The following is a 26,005-nucleotide window of genomic DNA, read 5'->3' on the forward strand; positions in this document are numbered from 1 at the left end:
GCACTGGGTCTGTGGTGATGCCAGTGGCAAGTCAGTTATCAGATTTAACATCTCGCTTGGCTGTGTTGTTAAACCATCTTCATTGTGACAACACTGATTTTGCCAGTGGCATCGCCACAGACCCCAAAACACTAGAAATTCAAATTGGGACAGGAAAGAGATCTTATAGCTCAAAGGATGAAAAAAGTAACTCCTCCCATTTATCCACTAAAAGAGGGTCACAGATAGATAGATGGGCACAACCAACTCATTAGGTGCTCCTTTCTACTTAATTATTTTGCAAGTAACTTTACTAGAATACCTAAAAATTACTTTTGAACAAGGAAGCTGTGGGTTTCCACAAGCTCATCAATGCCACCACCATCTTTGGATAAATTCTTCTGCTGATCTAGTAAACATTATAATAACATGCAGAGATTCAATGGTAAAATGAGGCAATACTTACCTTTGGATGACCTTTGAGTGCATGCTGGCCATTAGAGATCCAGTGTGAGGCTGGAACAAAGACACAGCTTCATCTGTGTACATTCTGCCAGTCTGTTTGTGGTTCAGACTCACCAAATCTGTCATCACAACCAAGCCAGTTTCCTGGGAAAAGCCAAAATAATCATAAAAAAAAGAAAGATTAGGTTCTTACCTTGATAATATTCTTTCTTATAAACAGGAGCAGAGATCCTGAACTAATGGGTAGTCACCCGAAACCGTGAGTTTCCTTGCAGAAGCTGCCAATCATCTTCTTGCATGGCTCCACCTCTCCTCCCAGAGGGCTGTGCTGTAGCCCTCTCAGTTTGTCTCAAAGCAATGGAGCCAACTAAAAAATAACATACAGAATAATTATAACCCGCAAATAATTATAACTCTGTTCTGCTCTGTAAGTAACATGCATAAACTACAGGATATAAACATTTAAATGCAAAACAAGGGGAAATAACATTAGCCACCTAGCTGAGTGCAACCTGCACCAACAGTTAAGGAGTTTCAAACCAACTCTGGATAGGCTTTTAGATTTCAGAAGCCTCAGCATTCTGTGACCCTGCTTGAAAGGAGAATTCAAACAGCTGTTAATACATACTTGTCCAAAGCAGATAGTGCAGCCTTTCACAGTACTTTTCAAAAACAGAAAGCAGATGACAGTAATATCTGATGGGTGGACTTCAGGATCTCTGCTCCCATTTATAGGAAAGAAGATTATTGAGGTAAGAACCTAATCTTTCTTTCCAATGCACCGGGAGCAGAGATCCTGAACTAATGGGACATACCTAAACAGTCCCTAGAGTCTGGGGTGGGACAGATGAGCCTGCTGCTAGCAATGAGGACTCAAAAGCTGTGTCCAGGCAAGCTGCTACATCAATCCTGTAAAATTTGTGAAAATATGAAGGGTGGACCATGTCACTGCCCTACAAATCTCCTCGGGTGGCATCGCCCAGGACTCTGCCCAAGAAGCTGTCACTCCCCTAGTAGAATGCGCTTTCAATGGGATCGGAGATTGTTTTCCACTCCCAATATCACCATTCAAATCCATCTTGAAATGGAAGATGGCCTTTTGCGCTGGTTTGGATTCATTAATTCGAACAAATGATCAGACAGTCGAAACTCATTGGTCACTTTGAGGTATACGAGAAGAACTCTTCTGACATCTAGATATTGCAAAATCTTATCTTCTTTTCTGGAACCCGTCAGACTGAACGCAGTCAACTAGACCTCTTGATTAAGGTAGAAGGCTGAAACTACTTTCAGCAAAAAGGAAGGAACCGTCCATATCGAGACTCTGTCCTCTGTGAACTGGAGAAATGACTCTCTACAAGTCAAAGCTTGCAGTTCTGAAACCCTTCTTGATGAGCTGATAGCCACCAGAAAACCATCTTTACTTTAAGGTCCATATGCAATGCTCCCTGTATGGTGCCCAATAGAGAGCCTTCAGAACCAAGTTAAGGTTAAACATCAGAAAAGGGTGTCTCACTGGCAGATGTAGCCACAATGCTCCCTTCTGGAGATATCCGAGTGAGAGAATAAGGGGACCCTATCCACCTGTGCTGGAAAACACAAAAAGCCTGTGATCTGTACCTTGAGCTAGGCCCTTCTTGAGGTCATCCTGGAGAAAAGCCAGGATTGTAGCAAACAACACCGTAGAGGGTTCCACTTTCCTGCTGCTACACCAGCTTCGGAAGCTCTTCCAAGTCTTAGCATAGGTGGAAATCATTGCTGGTTTCTTGGATCGAAGAAGGGTTGAAGTAACTACCTCCGAATAGCCTTTATGTTCTAGTGGCAAGCACTCAGGAGCAGCCCAAAGTGTTCAGGATCTTCCAGGGCAATCGGACTCTGAGAGATCAGCTTCGGATGAACTGGGAGCTTGAGGATCTTGTCTTTCTTCAGATGCACTAGGTTCGCATAAAACCTGAGTGGGCTGCTATTCGTTGAACGACCCTGCCTATCATGGGCCAAGGGGAAAACATGTACAGCAGTCCCATCTCAGGCCTCTGTTGTACTAAGGCGTCCATGCCTGCATGTCTGAGTTCGTATCTTTGACTGAAAAACATCATAGCTTTCTTTTTGGTCGCTGCTGCCATCAGATTGAATGTTTGGCACCCCCCACTGCTGTACAATGCTTTTGAATGCTCTCTGGGTCAGAGACCACTCCCCAAGGTCTGCTGACTCAGATAGTCAGCCTGAAAATTCTCTACTTCTGCTACATGAGCGGCTGAGAGCACCTGTAGGTGAAACTCCTGCCCACTGAAATAGCAAATGGGCTTCTAGTCTCAGGGGAAAATGCTTGGTCTGTTGACATAAGCCACCACCCATGAAATTGTCCGAAAAAACCCTGACCACTTAGCCCTCCACAGTGTTTTGCAGGCTCTGCAGCACTAACCAAATGGCTCGCAACTCCATACAGTTGATTGACCATTTCTACTAAGAGGGCAACCATGTCCCCTGAACTGGATGTCCATTGCAGTAACCTTCCCAGCTGTACGGTCGGCATCCATCGTCAGGATCACTCAATAGTCTATGTGGTGCGGCATTCCCTTGCTCAATAACTCTGGAAAGAGCCACCAACATAGGCTGTGGCGTGCCAGGCCAGCAACCTGTGAAGAGAATCTGTTTGAAGCAACCAGTGTGACAACAGCATGTCTAGAAGGGGGCGCAAGTGGGCTTTCACCCAAAGCACTACCTCTATGGTCATTGCCATCAATCCTAGCACCTGTAGATAATGCTAGGCTTTAGGGGCCTGCATCAATAACATTTTGGTAATCTGGTGCCTCAGTTTCTGTCTGCATGGCTCAAAAATACAATCCACTGCCCTGCCGCAGAGAACTCCCAGGTATTCCAGGGATTAAGTTGGCTCTAGGTGGCTCTTCCGGAAATTGATTATCCAGCCCAGATGCTGTGATGTCTATATTACCTGCTCCACTGCTATCTCTCCCTCCGCCATAGACGGGGCTCTGATAAGCCAGTGGTATAGATACGGATGTGCTTGGACCTTCAATTTGCGTAAGTGCACTGCTGCGACCACTATTACCTTGTGAAGGTGTGGCACTGTTGTGAGCCTGAAGGGGAGAACTGAAAACTGAAAATGATGTTCCAACACGTGAAACCACAGGAACCTTCTGTGAGCCAGAAATATGTGAATGTGAAGATAAGCCTCTATTAAGTTCAGTGAGGACAGGAATTCTCCAGGCGCTACTGAAGCAATGAACAATCTCATGGACTCCATTCAGAAGTGAGGCACCTTCAGTGCTACATTGACTGCCTTTAGAATGGGCCGCCAGTCCTCCGAGTCTCATTTTGGCACAATGAAGTATCTATAATATAATAAAAGACTAAGCCGCGCATGCGCACTCCCAGCTGCGTGCGTCCGTTTTCCATGAGATGTAGGGCACCTCATGTAGGAGTGCGCATGCGCGCGAATCTCTCTCTCCTGCCAAGGCGAACAGTAGGAGCAGCTAAGTTTTTAAAGCCGTCGGCCATGAAGTATGCAGGCAGCATACTTCACGACCAACGGCTTTTCAAACCCCCCCAGCACCGCCAGTGCTGAACCTTTGAAAACCCTCCACCCCCACCAGCACTGCCGGCTGCGGTTAAGGAGAGAGAGAAAATAAAAAAAGGCATGATAAGTCTTCTGTTGGTCACAAGACAAAGAGAAAGAGTTACCGAATCCCTTACCAACACAGAGGATGAGGTAGAGCAGTCCCATTCGGATATCCAGGCGGAAGAAAGCAATGTTGACCGCCGCAGCTGTAGGCCGCAGTGGCTGCAGGCTGCGGTGGCCGAGCATGGAGCCGGGCCGAAGTTTCTTTTTTAAAATTCAAAGACGCTGCAGCGGCTCCTCTCACGAGCCGCTCCTGCGTCGGAGAAGACAGCGATTGTGAGAGGAGCTGCCGGGAAGTTACACAGCTGGGGGCTCGGGCTGTTAGGTCCGTGACGGCTCCTCTCGCGGTAAATGGAGGGAGAGGGAATGCTGCGGCTGCTGGACAGGGAAGGAGATAGGAAGAAAGACAGAAAGACAGACAGACAAAGGGGGCAAGGGAAGGAGAGAGACAGAAAGAAAGACAGACATATATTCTACCACCAGCGGGAGGAAGGGAGACAGAAAGAAAAGAAGAAAGATACAGGGACAGGGAGAGACACAGAAAGACAGACAGACAAAGGGGGCCAGGGAGAGAGACAGACAGAAAGAAAGACAGCAGGACAGAGAGAGAGAGACAGAAATAAATACAGACAGACATATATTCTAGCACCCGTTAATGTAATGGGCTAAAATACTAGTATAGAATATCTGCTTAAGCCCGATTTTCTGTCAGGAACGGGCTTTATGGCTCAAATATCTAAGAGCCATTGCAGTTGCTCGGACCTTTATTGCTTTCTCCGGCCGTCTGTTCTGATAAGAACTCTCCTTTAATCTAGAAACTGCAAAATATTATCTTCTTTTCTGGAATCCATCAGACTGAACGCAGGCAACCAGGCAAAAAAATTTGAGCTTATAACCCTCTCAGATTATGTCCAAGACCCACTGGTCCAAGCAGATTGCTATCATCCTGGCTTCATTGTTGCTTCTTTGAAGCCGCTATGGTGCAGGAGCTGGAGGACTGGGTTTGTCTGGCACCTCCAAAACTGCAAAGAGTTCTGATAGAATCTCTGCCCACAGAACCCGCCAGAGAACTGGCAAAATTGCAGAGATGTTACTCCATTCGTCTAAGGAGCTATATACAGTAAAACACTGGATTACAAGTAACTTGGTTTGCAAGTGTTTTGCAAGACAAGCAAAGCATTTGATTAAATTTTAACTTGATATACAAGCAATGTCTTGATATACAAGCAAGGTCTTATACTGTATATACAAGTACATACAGTATACATGCGTCACATCATCACAACTCAGCTGATGGTTCTTCTCTTACTGACGCTGCAGGAGTGTTCTAAACGAGTGAGGTCTTGCAATACAAGTACATATAGTATTTTGTATTAAAGTTTTTGGGTTGGGAATGAATTGTCTGAGTTTCCATTATTTCCTATGGGGAAATTTGCTTTGATATACGAGTGCTTTGGATTACAAGTATGCTTCTGGAATGAATTATGCTCACAAACCAAGGTTTTACTGTACTAATAATCTGTGATGATAATGATATATAACCACATCCAATATCACAGCTCTGACTCTTTGTTCTAACTTAATAAATTAAGTATCTATAAATAAATAAATAATTTAATATGTGAAGTGCTCAGACCCTTCAACCAAACTGTTTAGTGATATTAATATCAAGTTTACAAGCGTAATGGATAAACAAAAGATATCCTTTTTAGATATTGTCGTAAATAAACAAGGTAACACCATCTCCACCAGTCTACACAAAAAGGCATCTGATCGGAACTCGTTACTCCAATATCAAAGCTTTCATCCCAGGGTTTTGAAGAATAGTATACCTACGGGTCAGTTTCTCCGATTATGGAGGATCTGTTCAGATGAGAAGGATTTTAACATACAGGCACGAGAGATGAGCAAAAAAGTTATAGAGAGAGGGTATCCTGAAAGAATAGTTAAGAGAGCATAGAAGAGAGATAAGTATAGTCAGCGTCATTGGCTGACTGTACTTAGCTCTCTAACTGTACATTTGGGCACTCAAAAAACTACTGACTCTTTGGCTTGTGTTTTATCATATACATGTAATAGCATTTCTATTAAAAACATCATAAAGAAACATTGGTCAGTTCTCCAACATCATTCAGTGTTCTCGATAAGTCCAAAGTTCGCATTTTCAAGAGCACAAAATCTAGGAGAAATGTTAAAACATAAAAATATGTCTAGAGCAAATTATAGAGCTTTACCTCCACAGAGAAAATGTGGAACTTGCCGGATTTGCCAGTTTGTTTTAGAGGAGCAGTCAATAGAAATCCCCAGCAGTGGGGGGCAAACGGTTCTTTTTATCCACAGGAACAGACTGCCAGTCTAAAGGCGTAGTGTATTGCATCATTTGCCCTTATGGCCAATATTACATCAGTCATACAACCAAATGATTAAAGTGCAATATACAGAACATTTGAGTAAAATACAGAGAAACCGTGTTATGGCTCCCCTAGTGTCCCATTGGCTGGATAAAGGACATCCCACTGACGCTCTCAAATACACTGTTCTATTCCATGCTTTCGAGTTCTCTGGGGATTTATCCAGATTTTTATTAGTCAAAAAACATAGGTTTATTTTCAAATGGAAAGCTTTGTTCCCCAGGGATTTAAACGCTGAAATAGATTGGTTCCAGCTTTAGGTTGTTTCTTTTAGAATAACATCATTTCCGGGAGAAGTATCTAATATAATAAAACCCTAAGCGCGCATGCGCTGTTGAAACATCGTGATTCCTGGCGCTGTGAGGTGTGCTTTTGTGGCAGTATTCTACTTGACACCTCACGGCGCCTGCAGTAGCTGGAGGCGCGTGCGGAGGCTGGAGGCACGTGAGTGTGCAGCTCTTTCAACGGCGGTCAGCTTCAGGCGCATGCGGCTGTGTTTGGCGGTTTGTCGGACTGGCAGTTTGACAACGGTGGCATTGCGCCTAGAGGACTGGCAGGAGAGTGGCGGCTGCGGTGGCAGTTTGACAACAGCGCTGCCGGCAGTTTGTCTCCTGTTAGTAGGGACTGGAGAGTGTCGGTTGTGGTGCTGCTTTGCTTAGAAGAAGGGCAGGAGGGTGTGCAGCGGCTGCTATAAGGTAAAAAAATAACCATGCTGATAAAAAAAAAAAAATATATATATATATATATATACACACTACTGCTCAGGAAGTAGAGAGGGAAAGGGGGCTGCTTTGGAGGGAGGGGTGTGCTGGGAGACAGACAGACAAAAGGGGGCCAGAAGAGACAGAGAAATACAGGCAGGGGGACAAGGAGAGAGACAGGGGGCCAGGCAGAGAGACAGACAAAAAGAAAGACAGGGGGCCAGGCAGAAAGACAGAGAGACAAACAGAAAGAAAAACAGGGGGCCAGGCAGAGAGACACTAAGGACATAGGAAGGAGTCACTGAGGTCACTGAGGACATAGAAGGCACTGACGGCACTAAGGACATAGGAAGGAGACACTGGAGGCACTAAGGACATAGGAAGGGGCACTAAGGACATAGGAAAGAGTCACTGAGGCCACTGAGGACATAGAAGGCACTGGCGGCACTAAGGACATAGGAAGGAGGCACTGAGGGCGCTAAGGACATAGAATGGGAGACTATGGACATAGGAAGGGGGGCCACAGAGAGACAGGCAGGCATTGCACAACAGAGAAATAAAGACAGACAGACAGGAGGCCAGGGAGAGACACAGCCAAAAATAATGAGACAGACAGACAGCTTCCAAGGAGAGAGGGACAAAGAAAAAAACAAAACAGACAGACATACATCTACTCTAGCACCCATTAATGTAACAGGCTTAAACACTAGTAGCACAATAAAAGGGAAGGAGTAGTTGAGAGCGCTCCTCCGTGTTCCGGACTTCTTGCCTTTAGAGGTAGAAAACGCCAGCAGCAAGTTGGGTACTTATGCATTCAATATGTTTAATAGAACGTTTTACATTGATTTGTAAGCTATTAGAACTAGTACTAAAAGATACCACTGTTATAGTGATTGTAGTTGTTTTATACAGAGAAGAAACACAGAGTCTCACACATAGTTTTTGTATTTTAATCAACAGTGACCCCTACTGAGGAAGAGTATGAAACTCGAGTCGGGGGTGGAAGGGGGGGGGTCGGGGTTCTAGACATGGCATTCAGTAGTTTTAATTAGAGCACCTTTGAGCACAAGCACTTTACCCAGTGATCTATGGTTGCCAACAGCACAATCAATAAAGCCACCGACCAGCACACAAGTTAAGTGACTTTCTTTCCTTTGAATTATTATTTAACATTGCTGGTTTGGGTAACAGAGAGTTGCTATGGGACAGTGAAGGCGATGACGGTCCCATTGGCAACCATAGTTTGGTGTTATCACTAAACAGTTTGGTTGAAGGGTCTGAGCACTCCACTTATTAAATTATTTATTTATAGATACTTAAATTATTAAGTTAGAACAAAGAGTCAGAGCTGTGATATTGGATGTGGTTATATAAAATTGCAGAGGGCCATGAAAATTATCATGCCCAGACCCCTTAGCAGTCCTTGGATGAGTGTCTGGCAGGGTCTTGCGATGCCATCCTGCTCAAAGTAGCCTTAGAGAAAGAATCACCCACCCAATTGCCTGATCCAAATCATTCTGTGGATAGAAACAGAGTTAAGCAGACACCTTGCTTGACCCTGAACATGTCATATAGAGCATCAGCCACTTAGTCGACTCCTGCCAACACTAAGTGTGGGTAAGCGTCTTCTTCCAAAAGAGAAGCATCCCCAGTCCCAGGGCCAGGGCTTCAAATTGCCTTTTGATGACCAAATTCAACCTGCGGTCCTGCCCAGCCTTTAGAATCACTCCTTCCTCACTAAGGAGCAATGTATGCTTGGTTTCAAGTTTCAAGTTTATTAGGTGACTTGATTAATCGCTTAATCCAATTTCTAAGCGATGTACACATTAAAATTTACATTTGTTAGGGGACAATACAATACATACAAATACTTAAATAAGACTAAATTGAACTCAATTTAACATATTCTAAACATTGGGTAAGGGGGGATGAAATACAATTCATATAGTAAAGAAGAAACATTAAAGGAAAAATACAAAAGGGTAATAAATATCAAAGGAATAATAAAGTAAAGTAGAGTAATAAGATAATAAAATTAGGTTGTAAATGCATCTTTAAAAAGGAAAGTTTTTAAGTTACTTTTAAATTTCCCAAATTCCTTCTCCTCCCTTAAAGAAATAGGGAGGGCATTCCAAGTCTGTGATGCTGTACATGAAAAAATAAATTGTCGTCTTGTATTAATAATTTTCAGTGAGGGAATAGACAGTAAGTTTTGTTCGTTAGATCTTAAAATTCTCCTTGCAGAATATGGAATAAGTAACTTAAATAAAAATGCAGGGGTCATATTGTATAGGGTTTTAAAGATGATTATACACAGTTTATAAGGAATTCTGTGAATGACTGGGAGCCAGTGAGCATTTTTGAGAAGTGGTGTTACATGGTCAAATTTTTTAGACTTGGTTATTAGTTTAATTGATGTATTTTGTATAATTTGTAACCGTTTAATTTCATATAACGCAATTCCTTTAAATAAAGAATTGCAATAGTCGATTTTAGACATCACCAAAGAGTGAATCAGTATATTAAGTGATTTAGGACATAGAAATTTAGAGATGGAGCGAATTTTACGTAACCTATAAAAGGTAGATTTAACAATGTTACTAATGTGGTCATGGAAATTAAGCTTATTATCGAAGATTACCCCTAAAATTTTAATATTTTTGACTAATTGCAGGGGAACGTTTTGAATTGCAATAGGAGTAACAAGAGGGAAACTATCCTTCCAAGGAAAAAGCATGACATTAGTTTTTTTAATATTGAGAGCCAATCTGTTTTTATCCAGCCAATGATGAATTAAGTCAAGTTTTTCATTAATAGCCGAAATTTCAATTATGTTATTTTTACTTAGAGGATGCAATAGCTGAATGTCATCAGCATAGGCAAAAACATGAAAGCCTACAGATTGGCATAATGTCATTAGTGGTGCAAGAAAGATATTGAAAAGCAAAAGTGAAAGAATAGATCCTTGGGGAACCCCATGTGTAATCTGTGAGGGCTTGGATGAAGATTCATTGAAAAGAACTGTGGATGTGCGATCACTGAAATAAGATGTAAACCAAGCGAGAACTTCATCTGTAATCCCAATAGATTGGAGTCTGTTAAGGAGTAATTGATGATCAATCGTATCAAACGCTGCTGAGAGACCTGCGCCACCAACGAATCCACTTTGGGTGTGATAAAACATCTGCTGAAAGTCAGTTGCCTTAGGGTAATGCTCTGTTGCGAGTGTTGTAATATCTGACTAAGAGGGAAAGCATGTGGCCTGTGTTTTAGAACCACTCATTATGGAAGTCTATGCAGCTGAGGACTGTGGCAGTTCCAATTTTAATTCCTGCAAAGCCTCTGTCACAATATCCAATAGACTCACCAGCTTGAAAAGCCTGCACACAGTCGGATCATCACCCTGGTCTAGTGCCACCAGGACCTGATGACCATTAGCAATCCACCTCAGCTTCGGACCCCCCAAAAATGGAAGGTTCACTCTGGAAGAGCAGATGCATAAAGTCTGAGCTCCAAACATCCCAATCCTTTTCCAACTGGCTTTCTGGGTCTGCTGTTGACACCTGCTTAGCAGACCCTGTGCTCCTGGGGGGTACTACCCCCCCCCACCACCCCCACGCTACCACCAGAGCAGGCACAGAACTGGTGGACTGACGTTTATAATTCAAATAGGCATCACACAACAAGCTTACAAAATCCGGTGTAAAGATCTGAACAGAAGGGCCAGATGAATCCTTTGTGTGCTCATTGAGCCTCCTTGAGAGTCCAGTGTCTTCTGTGTGGCACCGTTTTGCTGTGGATACATATTTGGTCTTTGCCACTTCTAGAAGCAACCTAGACCCTTCAGAAAGACCCATCAGTAGTCCTAGGACCTTCAAGGGATCTGAGGAGGATGAACCTGTGGCCCATGTTCCTCCCTCACACACCTCGGGGTGTGTGGAACATGCCATCCAGCACAAACCTGGCATGAATCCAGCGTATCAGAGCCTAAGGAGTTCATTTGTGGTGAATTATTGAAAATTCAAGGGATATTAAGGCAGATAGAGCCTTTTTTAAACAACTCTGGAAATCCAAGATGTCCACCGCAAATGCGAGTATGGCACTCAAAACAGCATGTGGGAACAAAAAAAACCAACAACAACAAAACCCTCCAAGAATTCAGGGAAGTAGTGTCTAGATATAGGAGACCCTCAATCTGGCCCCAGGAATCCTCAAAATTGCAATACTCTGACCCCCCTCCCCCCAAAAAAACCCAAACAAACCAAACTCCATAGGTTGCAATAGCCAGTACGCACATGGGTCTACTGCTTTTTCTGCTTAAGCTGCCAGTGCAGTTTTTTTTCCTTATTTTAAAGTTCCTGTAAACCATGCCAAGCTCTATCTTTATAGAGAGGATGTGGTATATAAACTTAAGCTTTAGTTTAGTTTCTTTGGGCTGTCAGCCAGACCTTAAGAAGATAGACTGAGATCCCAATCTCCACTGATCCACTTGCTTAACCAGGGGTGGGAGTCTGATATGTCCAGGAACACTGGGAAACTGCAGCACAAAAGCCTCACAATTTGTGAAGAAAGTACTCGAAAAATTAAAAAAAAGAAATCAGAGCAGATCAGAAGACAACTTCTCAACTTGTTTGCAGAAGTGAAAACTAAGGGTCTACAACACAGCCCTCTGGGAGGAGAGGTGGAGATGCAAGAAGATTATTGGCAGCTCCTGAAAGGAAACTCACGGTTTCAGAGTGACTATCCATTAGTTTAGGATCTCTGCTCCTGTTGCATTGGAAATTACATTATTAAACATTTGATTGCTTCTGTCCAAGAAACTGTGAGGAGAAAAATCACACAAAATGCAAAAGTACATAAAATAGATTAATACATCTAAAAAATAATAAAATATCTTGTACATCTATAATAATAAAACCCTAGAGCGCGCATGCACTGTGCAAACTTTGTGACTCCTGGCGCTCTGAGGTGTGCTTCTGTGTCAGTCCTCACGGCGCCTGCGCTAGCTGGAGGCGCGTGTGCCAGCGATTCCTCCCTCCCGGTTCAACTGTCCTCCCAAGGCGAGAAGCACAAAAAAGTTTTGTCTCCACGGGGGGATTCGGCGCTTGCGACGGGCAGCAAGTGGCAGTGGACTGGGGGGAGGAAGTATCGCCAGCAGGTAGGCCAGGCTTGGGCACAGGAGGGACACAGGCAGGCTGGCTTCAGTGGAGGGGTGGGACAAAGGCTGAAAGAGGCTTGGGCACAGGCGGGACGCAGGCAGGCTGGCTTCAGGGGAGGGGTGGGACAAAGGCTGAAAGACAGTGAGGCACCGGGTACCAGGGCAAGACGCCGGGCCTGCTGCACGACGATCTGGGTCGAGAGGACCAGCTCCAGTTGGAGGCTTGGAGGGAGGGTAAGAATGGGAGGGGGGTGGAAACGGAAGGGGGCCACAGAATAGGCAGGCATTGCACAACAGGGGACCAGGGGGAGAGGGAAAGGGGGCTGCTTTGGGGAGAAGGGGCCACAGAGCACGCAGGCATGGTAGAACAGGGGACCAGGGGAGAGGGAAAGAGGGCTGCTTTGGGGGAGGTATGTGCTGCGGGCAGACAGCAATCATTGAGGGGGGAACAGAAGGGGGCCACGGAGCACGCAGGCATGGCACAACAAGGGGAGAGGGAAAGGGGGATGCTGGGGGAGAGGAGTGTGCTGGGGGCACAAAACAATCATGCCTTGCTCTAGGAAGGAGGGACACAGAAGGGGGCCACGGAGATACAGGCAAGCATGGCGCAACAGAGAATTACAGATAGGCAGTGGGCCAGGGAGAGACACAGAACGAATGACAGACAGACAGCATCCAAAGAGAGAGAAAGAAAAAACCCAGATAGACAGATATCTCTAGCACCCATTAATGTAACGGGCTTAAAGACTAGTATTAAAATATTAAAGGAATCATTTAGTAATGGTCAGTGCACGTGATCTCCCACAAAGTCATTTTTCAAGGGCCTTATGGCAGATAATTCACAATAAGAATATAAGAATAGCCTTATTGAGTCACCAGTACCTGGCAAAAACCCAAAGAGTAGCAACATTCCATGCTACTGATCCAGGGCAAGCAGTGGCTTCCCATGTCTGTCTCAATAACAAATGAGGTTCTATCTCCCTAATGCTTGATAACTTTAGGCCCAAAAGCCACATGTCAAAAACAATCCATTAATTAAAAGCTTGACTTCTGTCCTCTTTTTAAATGTAAGTAAATGTTCATATCCCAAAACTGCTGCTCAATCAGTGCACCTTTCTGCAGCCTGGACATGCCAAGTACCAGTTCTAAATAACAATGTCCAGCATTTTAGACATAGATGTCCCTTTCTCTTCCGTTATCAGAGTTGGATGATCATATTTAGGGCCTCCCTAGGCCTGCCTAAAACATGCTCCCTTGACATATGGATATACTGTAGTGTTAAACGTCCATATCCTTCCTTTCTAAAATTGGGATTTGGACATTCATGCAATACGGATGTCTAAATGCCAGTTTTCAGACATCCAAAACATTAATGAATGAGCTCATTAAGAGTGACTTGAGTGGCTAGCAACTGGGTTCAAATGGAAGATGTTGGAAGCGACACGCATTGTCTATGCAATTGTACCAACTGTTTCGCCAGCTTTAATATCTCTGTCTCTAGATTTTCTATTATGACTACTGCAGCATACCAAAATAAAATTTCATCAGTAGCGTTTTGCAAGTTAAAGCATTTGTAATCTGCCCACTTTCTACATATGAGGTATCCTCAAAAGGTTTCCGCACTTTTATTTTTTTAAACATTATTTATTAAATATCTCAAAAGCAAATTACACTTCTCCCTCCTTATATAAGGAGGTTAGGGGCAGAGCCAGCCTGCGAATATTGAAAACCCGGGAATAACTTTTAGGGCTGATTCTGACCCATCCCCGCCTCCCTCCTGCGTCTCAGACCTCCCCAAACCTTACCTGGTGGTCTAGTGGTGATGCAGGGCAGAAGCGATCTTCCTACGCTCCTGCCCCATGCGGAGCCAGCATCAAAAATGGCTGCCATGAGTTCCCTTGGTCTCGCAAGACTACAACAGGAACTCATGGCAGCCATTTTTTATGACGGCTGTGCACAAGGCAGGAGTGTAGGAAGATCGCTTCTGCCACACATCACCGCTAGACCACCAGGTAAAGGTATGGGAAGGTCCAGGATGCAGTGATTCACCCATAAAAACTAGGGGGAGGTCCAGGGCAAAAAACAACGAAAAACCTAATCCGTGATTACTAAACCCATGAATTTGGAGGGAGAAGTGTACATCAATTTTACACATGATCACCCTGTTTTGCAATACATTTTTCCCAGCATCCTAACTTCTTAATGCCATCAGAAAAGAATGTTTTTGGTTGAGCCCATGAAAGTACGAAAGTGCATAAACTTTTTGAAGAACCCTCATATATATTCCTCAAATTTAGTATCTTTATATAAATCTAAAGGAAAAGGTCAAACATCTAGACCAGTGGTCTCAAACACGCGGCCCGGGGGCCACATGCGACCCACCAGGTCCTATTTTGAGGTCCTCGGTATGTTTCTCATAATCACAAAAGTAAAATAAAATAGTTTCTTGATCATCTGTTGGAACTACAGCCTCAGCACCCTGGGGTTGTGGGTTCAAACCCTGTGCTGCTCCTTGTGACCCTGGGCAAGTCACTCAGTCCTCCATAGCCCCAGGTACGTTAGATAGATTGTGAGTCCATCGGGACAGAGGGAAAAATACTCAAGTACCTGATTGTAAAACCGCTTAGATAACCTTGATAGGAGGTATATAAAAACATAATAAACTTGAAACTTTAGCTATAAATTACAGTATTATTAAAACTTAGTCAAAAGGAAAGATTTAACAAGAGTTTTACCTCATGCAAAATTGTCATTTCTTTAATAAGACATTAACTTTTTTTTTTTTTAGGTCCTCCAAGTACCGACAAATCCAAAATGTGGCCCTGCAAAGGCTTTGAGTTTGAGATCACTGATCTAGACGTATTTTGGGTAGTCCCCAAATTTAATGTAATCCACATAAAGGCATGATCAGAGATCATAGTAAGTCTAATAATTGCTTCTTCCACCTTAGAAAATAGGCCATTATCTGTTAAAATATAATCTAATCTGGAATGCATTTGGTGAGGATGTGAGGTTTATAATCTTGATTATATGGATGGTGTATATGCCATACATTTAGAATCCCCTGCGTGTCACAAAGCAGAGGGATTCCCTTGATCGGGTCAACCCTATCTTGGAGAGAAGAAAAAATCTTGTTTAGAAAGGGATCTGCTACTATATTAAAGTCCTTTCCCCCCCCCCTCTAAAATGAGTTTAAGCACATCAGATACCTCCAGGATGCTGCTAATTTGAAAAAAAGGCTTGTTATATATGATAGAACAAAAATTTGGTATAGCCAACTCTCAAAACTATAGGTGGTTGCAGTTGAAGCAAGCCACTCAGAAGAGGTTCCCTGATTGGCGAAATCTAAAAAATTATTATAGTCTGCAGATCCTTTCCTTCCAGATAGATTCGTTAGGACATCAGATTGCCGGGTGGTATAAATTGATATCTGAGTTCTTGAATTTTAAAAAAAAAAAAAAAATGCTCTTCATGACATTTGGGGCACTGAGATAAAGCAGTATATTTCTGCATCTCGCTGGCCACAAATTTGGACTTGGAGGATGAAATGGACAGCGTCAGCATCTATGAGACAAACATGGTTTTTTTTTTTCTGTTATATAGATCTTTTTGGACCCCTGTTAGGTTGCATAAGTTAGATAGTTCCAAGTCTAATAGATGCTGGCACTGTCATTTAGATATTGGGACACTGGATCATCTGTTGTTCTATTGTCCTTTGATACTTAACTTTTGGAGGTCAATATGGGGTAGAATTAATAACATTTTGGATTAATCAATTCCACTAACGTATGAGGTAGTCATTTGTGATACAATATTACGTTAAGCCCCTTATTGATCAATATAAAGGCCGTCTTTTCCTGATAATGACTGGGATAGCCATCCAGATGATCACCCGAAACTAGAAGAATTACGATTGTTTAAATTTTTCATTCTGGTTGGCAAGTCTTTGTTCCAGTTATAGATTTGAAAAGATAAATGCTGATAATTTGGGTCATGGCAATATATTTAAATTGGTATGGGGTCCACTGACATCTTATGTTACCTCTTTATAATTGATTATTGATGTGAGTCAGTTTTTTTATTTATTTAGGTATATATCCAGGGAAGGATGGGGGGATTATTTTCTGCCTTAGTTTTGTCTTAGGGTACTTACATTTGAGGGAGAGTGAATGGATGGGAAAATATCATTAATGAAAATAGGGTATGGTTTTTTTTGCGTTAATCTATGTTTTTGTGTTTTATTGAGTAAACATTGGATGGGTGGGTGAGTGGGAGGATGGGGGGATTAAGAACATGTGTAAGTTGAATGTGCTTTTATTGTATTATTATATGTTACATTTGTTGTATTGCATTATTTAAGTTTTGAAAATCAATAAGGAATAATAATAATAAAAAAAGAAAGTATACATGTTGGGAGAGGGGAGTTGGTAAAACAATCTGTGATGGCAAAAGAACAACTGGATAAGCTACTGTATAGGCCAAGATACCCTTATTTGTCAACAATTTCCATGACCTTAGGTCAGGGGTGTCCAATGTCGGTCCTCGAGGGCCGCAATCCAGTCAGGTTTTCAGGATTTCCCCAATGAATATGCATTGAAAGCAGTGCACGCAAATAGATCTCATGCATATTCATGGAGGAAATCCTGAAAACCCGACTGGACTGCGGCCCTCGAGGACCGACATTGGACACCCCTGCCTTAGGCAAATGCCTGTTTGCATTTGTGCATCCAGGACCCAATTATCACAGCCATTATTAGGGTTATTCATTAGGGTTCATTTACCACAGAATGCAAGAAAACCCTAAGTGAATCAGGCCCTAAAAAAACACATAATGGAAAAACACATCCTTTCTTACAGTAAAAGCAAAGCGGGCATCCTTGGAGATATCCCAGTGCCAGGAAAACATGGAAGAGCGCCTATGTCTTCGAGATGAAAGGCCAAGCCACCAGAAGTGCTCATCTTCCTTCGTAAGCCCAAAGGCATCAGATACATCATACTCTGAAAGTTCTTGAAAAACCTATGTGGGACCAGGAAGAATGGGGGAGGGGAGGGATTGGCATAGAGGAAGGGGAATAAAAGGCAAAAGTTCTGGTTAGTTATAAAAACACATTGATGATATTCAAATATTAAAATTGTTCAACTGATAAGCCCTCACCTCCGATGTCATTACATCATTCCCATGGAACTCTTAAATGTACAGGCAACTAACAAGAAATTAAGATATAGGAACATAATGGCAGATAAAGCCAAATGGCCCATCCAGTCTGCTTATCCACAGCATCCACTATCTATTCCTCTCCCTAAGAGATTCTGTACCAGTCTTTTTTGAATTCAGACACAGTCTTTGTCTCTACCACCCCCCCCAGGAAACTAGACTATTCCATGCATCTATCACCCACTCCTGAGCCTATCACCTCTTAACTTAATGCCCTCTCACTCCAGAGCTTCCTTTCAAATGAGAGACTCGCCTCTTGCGCATTTATGCCATGTAGGTATTTAAATCTCTCTCATATCTCCCTTCTCCCGCTTTTCCTCCAAAGTATATATATTGTGATTTTTAGGTCTGTCCCCATACTCATTATGACAAAGACCAACAACCATTTTAGTAGCCATGTTGAGATCTACATTTCTTGGTCTATAAAAGAGAGATATCTCTGATCAGTGAGGAAATCTGACAGTCCTCTTAGCAAATGGGCATGTGGTACTCTGATAGATCTATACATTAAGAACATGTCTCGGGGATTTTGTTGGGTTTTTTGTTGTTTTTTTACAGGGATTTCAACGATCTCTATCAGGATTACATATATCTTGGAATTGGATAACCTAAGCGACCCTTCAGCCTTGTGTACCACCCCCCCCCGCCCAATTAATCTCATCAATCATGATTACTTGTCATAACCTCTCCTAGAACGATTTTGTAAAAATATAACTGGACATTATTTCAAAGTTGGATTATTGTAACATCACCTATACCGGTCTTCCAAAAATAGATCTTAAGAGTTACAAACAGTGCAAAATATTGCTGTTAGGATGTTAACTAATGCCCGTAGATATGATCACATGACTCAACTTTTGAAAGAATCCCATTGGCTTACAATAAAATTTCAACTAATGCATAAAGCTTTGACTTTAACCTTTAAAGGATTACAGTCAGGACAGCCTGATTATTTAGCAAACTCCTGGTACCATATAGACCAGTTTGAAATCTACGTTCCTCTAACACTCATCTATTGTCCCTGCCTTCAGTTTATTTGGCAAGACTGACTTCCACACCTAATTCTGTCTTTTTTGCTTCTGCATCTTATCTATGGAATTCTCTTCCAATACAGCTACATAATGAATCTTCTTATATTAAATTTAGAAGCCTATTGAAAACTTATCTTTTTGGTTTAGCATTTCCGTAGATAGAATTTCACTCTAAGGGATAATTAGCATCACGCTGAATTGAAATTTCAGGAGGGATTCTCCAGTTGCAGCTTTTATATTGTATTTCATATTTTGCATTTTTAATTGTTACTTTTTGACCCCTCCCCCCTTTTTTTTTACAAAACCATGATAGCGGTTTTTAGCGCAGGCCAGTGCTCCCAACACTCAAAGAATTCCTATGAGCATCGGGAGCAGAGCATTTAGCGCACTGGCCTGCATTAAAAACCGCTATCACGGTTTTGTAAAAAGGGGGTGGGGGTAAGTTTGTTATTCTTTCTCTTTCCTTATGATAATGGAGTTCTTTTCTTTTTTGTTTTTCTTTTTGTAAATCGCTATGATGCTATAGCGAATAGTGGTCTATAAATACAAATAAATATAAAACATAAATGATTACATTTCATTACACATACTAAAGGTAATTTCCCTACGTAAAAGACAATTTGGAAAATACTCATCCTTCTGTAGGTAAAAATTAGGGTTGATAGATTTTTTAAATTTGTCATTGATTGTAATTGCTCTTTGCCATCCCAAAGACCATGCTGCCCTAATAGCCCCCTAACTCTACTTAATGGTTTAACCAGCCCTATATATTTATAAATAAAGAGATATAAAGAATTTACAGAAGTATTAACTGGGGCTATTACAACTCATAAATTTTCTTCTTCAGATCAACCTGTTCACAAAAATCATCACCATCTGATGAAAGTAAGAACTCTTTGATATTCTGATGGCAGTTGCATTGAAATCTATATTATATGAATGGAAAGATAACAAATTCTGCCAAAATGCAAATAAATTATGTTTAATCTACAAATACGAAGCTAGAATAGCCAAAAAGAAGGGCCTGTACAATAGACAATTAAATGGATTTGGGAACTTTGGGGCTTATTTTATTTTAATGGATTTGGGAACTTTGGGGATTATTTTGTTCTGGCAAACTGTAAAACTAACTCGACTTGATATATCATCCAGCATGTCCACACTATGGGATCCTTTTACAAAGGCGCGTTAAACCGCCTGCCACCCTAGTACCTAACGCCTCTATTGACGAGGCGTTAGGATTTTAGGCTGCCGCAGGGGTTAGCGCGTGATGAAATGTCTGACGCGCTAACCCCCGTAGCGTGCCTTGATAAAAGGAGCCCTATATTTATCTTACCTGTACAGTACTCCCTTGCAAATTCACGGTTCAGTGTTCGCGGCACCAGTCGTTCACGGGATTTTTCCCTCCGCAAAAATATCCTCCGTCCGCCTCTTCCGCAACCCGGGACACCACCGTGCGCATCCTCCTGCTTCCGATCCGCTTTGCCAAACCAGAAATCCCGGCCCGCGTCAAAGCCGCAAGCACCACCGCCCACATCGGCACTCACAGCAGCTGCCGCAGCCACCTCTACAGCCCTCTCCCGCCTCTGATCCCCACTCCTAAACCACATCCAATTATCGCGGTTTTTCAAAATTCGCAGGTGCTCCTGGAACGCAAACCCTGCAAATTTCTGGGGAGTACTGTACTCTCTTTTGTCGATGTATGGGGACTCAAGCCATGTCTTATTAATGGCTGTGAACAACATTTTCTGTTAGCTTGTTTTAAACTTTAATAAACATAGTTCTGAACTCAGTTTTCCTCTTATTCCTTTGCACTTCCAGCTCAAATCAGAACCAGGGTTGAGACCTGACACAATGAGTTTTCATTTTTAACTACCTGTTGATTTCCACACACACACACACACCCATCAACCCACCCATTTATAACCTCTTCCTCTCTAGTATACCAAACTCTTCCTTCCCCTCACCTAACTCCACCCACATTTACCTGCAGAAAAGGTGGCACAAGAGTCAAACCATGTTTTACACAGAAAAACACTCACATAAAATCTTGTTGTTATAATATATTACAGGTACAAGATTCTTTATCCGAAATTCTAAAAACCAAAAAGCTTCATAAATAATAAAATTTTTGTAACATTGCTACATTACTAATTTGTTCAAAAAAAGCTTATTTTTAGTATGTAAAGTCCCAAAGTCACTTTAAAGACTTCGCGGTATATAAGAAATAAAATTACATTACATTACTCTATGCTGATAGTAGTTCAGTTTTTTTTCATCTTGCCTCATACTGGTGTACCTCCGAAGTGTTGCCGTGGCTGCAGCAATTCATATTTGTTGCCTGCCGTGGCCCCAAACGCTTCTCTCTGTCATATCCAACCACAAAGAAAGAGGAAGTGATGTCAGAAAGGCAGGAGGCAGCAGAGAGAAGACTGTGGCAGTTGACAAATATGAATTGCTACAGCCACTGGTGATACCATTCCAAAAACAAAACAAAAAAAAATTCTAAAATCCAAAATGTCTCTGGTCCCAAGCATTTCAGATAAAGGATTGTGAACCTCTATTAGATTTATTTATAAATATCATATGAGCCCTGAACTTACCACAGATTTATCTTTTCCATAACCAGTAACTTCCCTCACCTTTTCAGGGGTAAGCTGAAAATCCTTCCCGAGGAGATACACACTCTTATCTACTGTAGCAATACATACGCAGGATCCCTTAGCAGCCTTTACCCTCATGTCAATCAGCTCTCCTGGTCTTGCTTCACTGGAGGAAAGTGTAACCGAAACCTGCAAAGTGTTAAAAACACAAAAGAATGAATGTCCTAAGTGCAGCATCCAGGTAACTGTAACACAAGCTACACCATATGAATAAGCTTTCTGGCTGCAAAGATGCCTGCTCTCAGACCAATGGTCAGCCAGCTTTCCTCTTATGATGTCAGACAATATGCGATTGTGACAGGATGAAGATCCTGTCACTGGCCAGCAGAGGGAAGCCTCAGCAGTGGTAATGGAGCTCATTTATATAAAAGCTCCTGCAAAGGGTCCTAGGAACTGTCCATTCACCCTGAGTGGAAAAGGGTGCTGACGCAGCTCAGAGAGCTGGGGAAAACAAGAGCTCCTTTAGGAGCTTGGGCGACCCTCGAGGGGAGGAATGATGGGCTTTGGCCCAACCTTCAGTAAGCCTGACTTAGACCTGCCTGTCCGGTAGAGCTTGGGGTAACCAAGAAGAGTCAAGCTTAATGACCTGCAGAGGGCCTGGTGGAGAGAGACTGAGTGATTGGGAGAGTCTTCAGTGAGAATATCTGAGGGATTTGGGAGGGTCCTCAGTGCCTGAGGGACCTCAGGAGAGTCCTCAGGGAGTGACTGGTGATCAGAGGGTCCGTGGAGAGACCAGTATACCGGTGGAGTCCTAGCTGACAGTGGCTGGGTGGGGAAGACTGGTGGTGACCAGCAGAGGAATCAGATTGACCAAGAGGGACCAGAGAGGCTGGCATCCAGAAGGACCAGTGGTGTCCAGGACCAGTGGGACCCAGAAGGCCAACAACCAGAGTGACTGGTACTGGCCCCAGAGTGAGTGACTATGGTGACCAGAAGGGACTACCTATTAGAATATCCAGGGATGACTGGTATTGACCAAACTGATCAGAAGTAATCGGTGGTGACCAGAAGGACCAGCGGAGGCTGGAGTGATCTATGGCAGCCAGAGAGACCAGGGAAGTGTTTGGAGGAATCTGGTCATATTTTTAGCTGTGTGTCAGTGAAGTGTGGAGAAGACCCTTGTAGAAGAACAAAAAGAAGACCAGAAGTGCCTGGGAGTGATGAAGTGATGGGTGATGACTGCTCAACCTGTTCACAGTGATGTCATAATAAAAGCAACCCCAATTTGAGTTCTGTACTTTATTTCCACAGAAATTAAGGTATAAACATACACTATTTAGTAGGGACAGTAAAGGAAGCATGTGTATATATGATACTTCAAGGGCAAACAGATAATCCTTTAAGACATTCCTTTTTTATTCTTGGGGAGTTGGCAGGTTTCTTCTGCGCTTTTAGAACTTAGAACATAAGAACCTCTTTTGGATTATGACAATTAATTTTCCCCTTTTTCATGGTTTATTTCCTCTGCTGCTTTACATTCTACATCCAGCTAGTGTTGCTACAAAGAAATCCCCTCCTCTCCTTCCTGCCCCCCCATCCCAGCTGATCCAGGCAAGGAAATCAAATCCTGGTCCTGAGTCACAGAGCCAGCCTTCCTTATGATATTTTGCTAAAGAAATAAGGCCACCAGCCAGGCACAAAGAAAGCCCGTGGTATTACTAGAAAGTGGTTCATATGACCACAGAAGTAATTAAAGAAAGGCAATACAAGGGAACGAAGGGCTGACACCCAAATAATGGATGCTCTTTCCTAGGATCTGAATAAAATTGAGAGATTAGATTTTCATCACAGCTGGCAAACTTCTTGATCCGAACCTTAGCCCAAAATTGAGACTACGGCTATCAGTTTTTCTAAATGCCAGCCACAGCGGCTAAAATAAATCTGAATGTTTAGTGGAAGTATTCAGATAGAAGCTAATGCTTAATATCTGGAGTGAGCTCTGAATGATTGTGCTATCCGATTAGCAATGATATTCGGACTGTTAACCAGAAAGTTATCCTGCTAAAGTAAGGACAACTTTATTGTCAACCTGAGTCTGTGCAGGCTCCACACTCATAGACCACTCCAGCACTCTTCAGATAGCCGAGGCATTCAGAGAAAATAGTCAGTGGCACTTTCGAATTAGTGCTTCTGTGTAGCCCTCTCACCAACATTTATGCAGGTAAGAAATAATTCAAAAGTGCTTATCTGCGTTGGAGATCAACCCCTAAGAGTTCTTATTGATTGGTCCTATACCATTGGAAGATGAAATGGGAGTGTAAGTCTCTGCAGAGTTTTTAATTAATGGGGTTGAAGAGCGTCACCAGTGGGGTACCTCAGGGCTCGGTGCTTTGACCCGTGCTCGGACCCATGCTCTTCAACATCTTTATAAACGATCTGGACATTGGTACGACGAGCGAGGTGATTAAATTTGCAGGCGATACAAAGTTATTCAGAGTAGTGAAGACACAGGGGGATTGTGAAGATCTGCAACATGTCATAATCAAGCTCGAGAAATGGGCATCAACATGGCAAATGAGGTTCAACGTGGATAAGTGTAAAGTGATGAATGTCGGTAACAAAAGTCTCATGCACAAATACAGGATGTCCGGTGCAGTACTTGGAGAGACCTCCCAGGAAAGAGACTTGGGAGTTCTGATCGATAAGTTGATGAAGCTGTCCACGCAATGCATGGCGGCAGCGAAAAGGGCGAACAGAATGCTAGAAATGATAAAGAAGGGGAACAGATCGGAGAAAGTTATCATGCCGCTGTACCGGGCCATGGTGCACCCTCACCTGGAGTACTGCATCCAGCATTGGTCGCCATACATGAAAAAGGACACGGTACTACTCGAAAGGGTCCAGAGAAGAGCCACTAAAATGGTTAAGGGGATGGAGAAGTTGCCGTACAGTTAGAGATTGGAGAAATTGGGCCTCTTCTCCCTTGAAAAGAGGAGACTGAGAGGGGACATGATTGAAACATTCAAAATACTGCAGGTGGGTGACAACTGGTTCTGCTGAGAGTGCTGCCTTTGAAGGTCAGACACAGGAAGAGAGACACACACAGGGACAAATTGGTCCCCATGGGAACTCAATTTCCCTGTCCCATTCCTGCAAGCTCTGCCTTAACCGCACAAGCCTCAAAACACTTATGATTTTAAAGTGTTCGAGCCTTGTGTAGATGAGGACAGAGCTTACAGGAATGGGGCAGGGACAGGGAAAGAACTTGCTGGGACGGAACGTGAAAATGAGTTTCCGTGGGTACAGGGACAAAATTGTCCCCATGTCATTCTCTAATTAGAGACTCTGATCAGTTTTGGTGTGATAATGGTACAAGAAAAAAAAAGCTGACATCTTGTCTGCTGAGAGGGGAAATTATACTGCAGAGCTGAGAAATACTGTAATATTGCTCAAGGTCTCTCTCTCAGAGACACCAAGGGTAGCCCATCCCAAAACTGGAGATTTACCACTGCAAGATTGAAAGCCAGTGAATGAGGGTTTTCTCATGGGCTCCAGTCATGTCTAGACCCAGTTCTGGCAGATGTACATTCCAAAAAACTGATATATTCTAATCAATGAATAGAAAATACAATTATTTTTCTACCTTTGTCGTCTGGTCATTTTATTTTTTTAAATGGTGTTGTCCCAGTCTCTGGATTCTGCCTTTCTCTGCCTTCTCTTAACTATCTTGCCAGAGTCCCCTTCACACTTCTTTTCTCTTCATGTCCACCATCCAACTTCTCTCTGCATCCGTATCTAGTCTATCCAACATCATCCTTGTGCCCTTGCCTTGTTGAACATCTCCCTTCTCTGTTTCCCTATTCTTGTCCTGTCCAATATAACTTGCCTATATCCTTATGCCCCCCTCATGTACTAGTATCTTTTCTTCTCTTTTCCTTCCCTCTCCACCCCCCCAGGCCAGTATCTCTCCCTCTGCCCCTCCCCACACAGGTCCAGCTTGCGTTCCTCTCTTTAATCACTCCTGTTCTGTCTCCCCTTTGAAGGTCCAGAACCTCTCCCTCTTTCTTTTTTCTCTGTAAATCTTAGCATCTCTTCCTTTCCTTTCTCCTCCCCCTTCTTAGCAGCTCTTCCTTCCACCTTCATCTAGCATCCTTTCCTTTCTCCTCCCCCCCAACTCTCTCACTTTCCTTCCCCTACTCCCATGGCCCAGCATCTCTGTTTCTCTCCACCTCCACTTCTCTTAATTGTGGCCATTAGTGCTACAGAGACATGATTGCCAACTGACCCGGCATCTTTCTTCTGCCACATCCTGACCCAAAAGCCAGAAGTAGTGTCAAAATAGATGGGACACTGCATCACTGCAAACAAGGTTGAAGGACCAGGGCAGCAGGCGATGAGCAGTGGAGAAAGTGCGAGATGCCAAGCTGTGCGAGAAGAGGAAGGAAAACGAAGATATCCAGGTTGCCGGGGAACAGAGCACCAGTGCATGAGATTGGGCTCCTTAAGCATGTCTGCTCTCTCTTTTTGCCATTCTGTGGTACTTACCAAAACTGATATACACAATAAAGATGGTAAGTGAGACCCACTGGAACAACTCCAAAATAACATAAAGATCCCTCTGTTCAAAGCATAAGGTGTTTTTAAAAAAAAAAAAAAAAAAAAGGGGGGGGGAGGAAAATGATCTCAGAAACCTGCTTGATGACGGGCAATAAACCTCAGCCAAGATGAGGTTCCACGTTTCATTCATTGATCCTGAAAAACCTCCTCCTTCCTTTTTTATTCCATTTCTTTTATATTTGTAA

At 43.0% G+C, this 26,005-nt stretch overlaps 1 protein-coding gene across 3 annotated transcripts in view; it reads right to left on the bottom strand.

Annotated features, from left to right (window-relative positions):
- The window catches only part of CPAMD8 (C3 and PZP like alpha-2-macroglobulin domain containing 8), a 216,235-nt gene that overhangs the window by 109,712 nt on the left and 80,518 nt on the right, over positions 1–26,005 (bottom strand). For all 3 annotated transcript variants that reach the window (XM_033955244.1, XM_033955242.1, XM_033955245.1), the window contains exons 16-18: positions 21,243–21,392; positions 17,210–17,371; positions 446–588 (exon numbers count right to left, since the gene is read on the bottom strand). In XM_033955244.1, the coding sequence (XP_033811135.1) occupies positions 446–588; positions 17,210–17,371; positions 21,243–21,392 (455 nt within the window). The remainder of the gene's footprint in view (positions 1–445; positions 589–17,209; positions 17,372–21,242; positions 21,393–26,005) is intronic.

Source organism: Geotrypetes seraphini, chromosome 8 (genome assembly GCF_902459505.1).
Source record: "Geotrypetes seraphini chromosome 8, aGeoSer1.1, whole genome shotgun sequence".
NCBI classification, from domain to species: Eukaryota; Metazoa; Chordata; class Amphibia; order Gymnophiona; family Dermophiidae; genus Geotrypetes; species Geotrypetes seraphini.